General features: G+C 35.7%; 1 protein-coding gene across 5 annotated transcripts; it reads left to right on the top strand.

The window, feature by feature from the left end:
• The first annotated feature begins 1,028 nt into the window (after window positions 1-1,028).
• On the top strand, window positions 1,029-5,116 carry LOC113318614 (amino acid permease 3-like). 5 transcript variants are annotated; one of them, XM_026566800.1, is made up of 6 exons: window positions 1,029-1,068; window positions 1,979-2,291; window positions 2,573-2,787; window positions 2,870-3,000; window positions 3,079-3,770; window positions 4,831-5,116. In XM_026566800.1, exons 2-5 carry the CDS (start codon window positions 2,287-2,289, stop codon window positions 3,751-3,753), a joined length of 1,026 nt encoding a protein of 341 aa, XP_026422585.1. In that variant the 5' UTR covers window positions 1,029-1,068; window positions 1,979-2,286; the 3' UTR covers window positions 3,754-3,770; window positions 4,831-5,116. The 5 variants fall into 5 exon arrangements, with proteins under 5 accessions (XP_026422585.1, XP_026422587.1, XP_026422586.1 ...); XM_026566801.1 differs by lacking the exon at window positions 1,029-1,068 and adding an exon at window positions 1,091-1,517; XM_026566799.1 differs by lacking the exon at window positions 1,029-1,068 and adding an exon at window positions 1,091-1,674.
• Window positions 5,117-6,069: the final 953 nt, after the last annotated feature.

The following is a 6,069-nucleotide window of genomic DNA, read 5'->3' as shown; positions in this document are numbered from 1 at the left end:
AATCTGCACACCTGTAACAGTTCATATACCCTCTTAACATCACCAACATATATAATACAGTTCTAAAGCAATTGAACATGACTACATGTGAGTTCAGATCAGATTGAAAATCAAAAGTAAGTAAATATTCAAATCGATTCAACGGGTAATAAGGATTAAGATGCTATAATCACGAATCTCATGTTCAATTGTCGATCGAGATTACAATTTAAGAGACAAATCAGTTTTAAGCAGTAAGCCCAAGAAACAGTTTCGACAAATATTTTTCAATTTTTTTTAACTCAAGAGAAAGATTAGGATAAGATGATAACAGATCTTAACTCTAATCATGAATTGATCAAGCAATTTCAATTAAAATAAAAGTTAATTAGGTTTGCAAGAGATGTAAGAATTATTTTCTTCTGAATTTATTTCTGAATCACATAATTAGGAATTTCAATTGAATTAAATAGGATTAAAAGGGAGAAACTTATCTTTCTCATCTTTTTGTTGTTGAATCTTCAGATTTAATTGTTGATGACGATTTCCATTGTCTTTGTATCTCGATTTCGACTTACTCAGAAACGAATGAAGATCTAGAAACATCGTCAGTAGATACAGAAGTAGAGATCGATGAAGCTTATCATTTTTTCCTCTTCGTCGTACATCGACAACCGTAGATGACATAGCTCTTGATCAGAAAACCCTTAAAAAAATTAGCAGAAGATAGAGCAAGACAAAAATCACTATACATAATTGATTCTTTCTAATCATATATCGATTTGCTTGCTAATCAAATCAGAAGAATTAAATCTTGTACAACCGAATCAATAAAACCCTAGAAAATGAATCTAATGAGAGCAGCTCTGATTTTAGACGGAGAAAGAAAATGAAATAGAAAATGAAACTGAACATAAACGACGATTCATTTCTTTACATTATAAGTGGGTGTTTTAGGTATTATAAAAGTACAGACTTATTGATAGGCCCTGAATTATGAAGTTTTGTGCCTAAGAATAATAAAAATCGGAAAGTATAGAATTGACAATGAAAGATCCATTTTGTGGGACTTCAACCCATACCATAGGGGTATAGTATTTTTCACTTTGAAAATATCTGTCCTCTTTGCTTCTCCGGATCCATGAATTTCTTATGTTTTTCTTGCTTGTTAGTCTTTAGATTCCTTTTTCTCTGATTATTTCTTCGGTTTGATTACGGATTCTTCTCTGCAATTGGGGTTTACTCCTCAATTGGGGTAGGAGGTAGTGTTTTTTCGAGTTCTAGGGTTAATTCTGGTAAGCTTAGATGGTCCGGTGTACTGATTAAGGAGAAGGATGAGGTTCTCCATGAACCTTTGTTGTTTGAACCCGCTGGTATTGTTGAGGATGAGAAATTGACAGTGTTTTCAGATGATGTTTGTAGTTGTGAACATCTGGTTGTTGGTTGCTTTGTTGGTAAAAGGCTACCATTTCCTACGGTGAGGAGTATTGTTAAAAGAGTTTGGAAGTTGAAGGGAGACATAACTATGACTCTTCATGGTGATACTTCATTTGTTTTTGAGTTTGATTCTGCTGAAGGCAGAATTACTGCTGTGGAGCATGGTTGTTTCTTCATTGCTGGCCAGCTATTTGTTGTTAGACCTTAATATCATTTAGGTTTAGTTCATATATCAATTTCTATGGAATATGCAGATGAGTAAGTAAGACCCCAAATGCTTAAGACATGTTGTTGCTTGTTTTACTTCGGGGTTTTTGTGTGTTTTTGCTATCATTGTGGTGGAATTGCTTGGTTATGTATCTAGTGATAGTTCATATCATTTTGATGATTTTTTGAAACAGTCGTGGTGGAATTGCTTGTTTATTTATGTATCTAGTGATAGTTCATATCATTTTGATGATTTTTTTGAACAGTCAAGTGTTGTGGCCATCTTGTTATTACTCTACAATGGTTGAATTTTTGTTTTTGTTTTGATGGGATAAATATTGATTTTGATATGCAGGTTCTATGTGGACAGCGGTTGGGCAGCTTATGGCGGCAATCATGGGATCAGGGATCCTATCATTGCCATAGGCCATTGCCCAACTCGGCTGGTTTGGTGGTCCAGCTGTGTTGCTGTTGTTCGCTGGAATCATCTATTATACGTCTTGCTTACTCGCTGAATGTTATCGGACTCTTGACAACTCAAGGATTTACAGCTACGAAGAAGCAGTTCAAAGTCTAGGTCCTTATAGTGTCAAGTTTTATAGAATTACACGCTACATCGACCTCTTTGGTGTCGCCATTGGATGTACTATCGCCTCCACCAGCATGATGTAAGTCCACATCTGTTTGTTTTTTCTTTCCTAGTGCTCATCAGTCTATCATTATTGGTAGAATTGGTGCTAGTTTGACTTGTCAGAATCTTATAGCAAGATTTGACAGAAAAGGTGCCAGATCTGGCCTCTATCATTTCCAGATATTGGAATTCTGGTGTTGATAATTTTTTTCTCGAAAGGTGCTATTTTGGTTTACTTTGTTTTTAATACTTATCCATACTTTAGTTCTTGTAAAACGAGAAAATATAATTGTTCTAATTTCTTATTGAATACAACAGTGCCATCAGGAGGCGAACTTGTTTCTATTCGCACTATAAAGTCCATGAACACCCCTGCCTTGAGTCCAGTATCCCATACTTGGTGATATTTGGCGCGGCAGAAATCTTATTTGCGCAGCTAGCGGACCAAATCTCATGTCTGCCAGTCATCGCGATGCTCTCTTCCCTCATCTATTCTATTGCTGGAGTCTCACTTGCCATCATAAAAGTGGCAGGTAAGCCGCAATGTGATTCATATTTTTTCTAGTACTTGGTTTCTTGTTTTTTTGTAAGATTGCTGAAATGAAATCCTTTCAGGCAGTGGGACAATTGCAGGGACTATGACCGGAATTAGCGTTTCGCAAAGCGAAAAGATATGGAAGATGTTGCAAGCAGTCGGGAATATAGCGTTCGCATATTCATTTTCATCATCTTTCTTAGAAATCCAGGTAAAAATATATATTTTATTACTTGGAACTAATCGATAATATTTTCAATGTCTAATCAATTTATTTTTTTATTGTCAGGACACTCTGAGAAGTCCACCAGCAGAAGCTGAAACAATGAAAAAAGCTAGTAGGATAACTGTTTCTCTGACCTCTACCTTCTATCTCCTTGCTGGTTGCTTGGGGTATGCAGCTCTTGGAGATGCAACCCCAGATAACCTATTATTCGTATTCAGATTTGAAGATCCGTACTGGCTGCTGGACCTGGCCAACATCTTAATTGCCATTCACTTGTTCACGGCTTTTCAAGTATTCTGCCAACCACTATTCACTTTCGTTGAGCAATGGGCATCGACAAGATGGCCCCAAAATGAATTCATCAACAAGGAATTTGTTTTGCCAATTCCAGGACTGCGGAATTTCAAGCTGAACTCGTTCAGGATTGTCTATAGGTCAATCTTTGTAATCCTGAGTACAATCTTATCCATGTTCCTCCCTTTCTTCAACGAGGTCGTGGGTATCCTCGGTTCCATTGGCTTTTGGCCGTCTACATTTTACATCCCCGTGAAAATCTACTTATCACAGAAGAAAATACCAAAGTGGAGTAAACAGTGGATATTCCTTCAATTTCTTACTGCAGTGTGCTTTACAGTGTCACTTGCAGCTTTATCAGGCTCACTTGTTAGTTTGCTCTCCAATCTTTGGGAATTTCATTCATTCAGCTTTGATTATGATCAGTACAACCCAAATGGATAGGAGGTGTTACGATCAAGGTCAGTAGTTTTTTTTCCGTTCTTTTTTATTTTTGCTCCATTAAGATCCGTGATGTTGACTTTTTGGTGTAGGCTTCACTACTTATTCTCTCTATTTCTCAGTAATGGTTTTCAGTTTTCTCCAACCATAATTTCATACTATATAAATAGGGGATTGGAAGTCAGCCTCACAGACACTATAGAATTGTAGTGGTTGCCCTGTTAAAAAAAATGTTTTGGTTTGTAATTCTTGTTTTTTCATTCACAGAGTTTTTCTGCTTAGATGAGTTTTCATTAAGATTTTAAGATCCAGAGTAGATTGACCAAATGATGATAATACTGAAGAAACCAAAATCATACATTGATAATCCGATAACTGGAGAGTGGGTTTCATTAGGAAATCGATGGTATAGCGTGTTTCAAACCGAAGTTTCTTTACATGCAACTTTTAGAGCAAAACTTGATCCTTTCGAAAAAGAATGAGAAGGGACGAGATGAGATGCGATAAGAATTTAGACCTTTTTTCTATTGCCGGAACTGTTCCTTGAAGTAATGTACGAGTGTATTGATTTTTGGATTTTGGGTCTGGTGAAGTTCCCAGTTTTACTTGGTTTTTAGAATGATTGTATTAGAGCCTGTTTGGTTCCCTATTTGAAATTTTTGTCGTCTTTCAACAGGGTTCCCTAGTATAGTTTTCTATTTTCTCCGCATCGGGTATCGACATTTAAAACTGTTACCAGTTCAGATCATATTGCCAGTGCATCTGCCAAGATGGCTCTTTTTTGTTTTTAAGTTCATTTGAATTGTCAATACCTTGGGCTGGAATCTAATGTGTTGCCGTCATTTTGAACTCCTTGCGTCCCAAATCCTCTAGTTGGGGGCTATGACTAATTTTATCTGTGATGATCATCTATCTGCATTTTCACTCATTCAAGCATATTTTGAGAGATAAAGTTAAAACTGGAAAATATTCTGTTACTTGATTATTTGGGTGAAAGTTTCATCTGCTACGACATTTTTCAGTTTCATCCTATTACTTGATATTCTATTACTAATATATCCTATTACTTGCTGCTAGCAGGATCGAGTCCAATGGTGATAAGGCGAAATAGTATCTGCTCCGTCGGCATTGTGACATTCCACGGCGTTTTCTGGTGTTTCTCATCGAGTCTCGGATATATTTATAAATCATCATTAGAGTAGAAATGTTTTTGTCATCAACACTGCAGTAGTCCAGGCCCTGGGTGTATTATTGTTATTGTCGTCACCAGTATTAATGTAAGAATTGTTGTTGCTCAAAGAGTTTGTCCCTAGTTCCCAGAAAACCTATTAAGTAATTGTTATTATTACCATTCTGTTCTCTCCCATTCATGTTGTGATTGTTCTGCTGATTGTGCTTTGATGATGTTCATTTTCATTTTTACTCTCTTTCACAAACGGCCTGTAGCAGTAGCAGTATTTTCTTTCTGAAAGGTTTCTACACTTCCTTATGACATGGATGAGAAAGAGAGAAAGAGGATCAAAATGATATTATTTTAGGATGGGGTGCCTGTTAAGCTCCGATGGGGTTTAAGATGGAAAGAACCAAAAATCGACAGCAAAGCTTACTCTCAGACATAAGATTTTGTAATCACTCTCAGTTCAAGTAATGAAACAGAATCCCTTTAAAAGAAAAAGAAGAAACAAAGGCAAGTAATAAATAAAACATGACTCAATCGGGGTCACCGGAAGATGATTCTCGTTATTAGGATTGAGTGAGACTTAACCTCCACAAAATCCAACAAAAACCCTTATTTTCACACCCAAGACAAGCCCAAATATAAGCCCAACAGAAACCAAATCCAAATTGGTTTCACCTTTTTGCTCTTAAATTGAATAATTTTTTTGGGGACTAATCAAAAATGGAACTACTTTGTGAGAATATCTACCCTATACTTATAAGGGGTGTCCTAAAGTGTGGAAATGACGAGCCTACCCTTAACCTAATTAAAATTAAAATTAATCTAATCTAATCTAATCTAATATGTATATATATATATATATATATATATATATATATATATATATGTATACATATATAACCTAATCTAAATCATTAACAAAATCAATATCAAAATTATAACAAATCCATTACTTTTAATGTTTCACAAATTCGTTACTATTAGAGGGTTCATTTTCTTCTCTTCTTTCCCCATCATCGTCTCGATTCAAAAAAATTCCACAAACCCATTACTTGGTTGAAAAAATGAGTAGTAATCAATGAGTTGAAAATGGAAGTTTTAGAGAGAAGTTCGGCTAGGAATTATGTGAAACAGTTTGT

Source organism: Papaver somniferum, chromosome 10, assembly GCF_003573695.1.
Source record: "Papaver somniferum cultivar HN1 chromosome 10, ASM357369v1, whole genome shotgun sequence".
NCBI lineage: Eukaryota > Viridiplantae > Streptophyta > Magnoliopsida > Ranunculales > Papaveraceae > Papaver > Papaver somniferum.
Note: the sequence above shows the minus strand (reverse complement) of the source record. Positions and strands in the feature narration are given on the sequence as shown.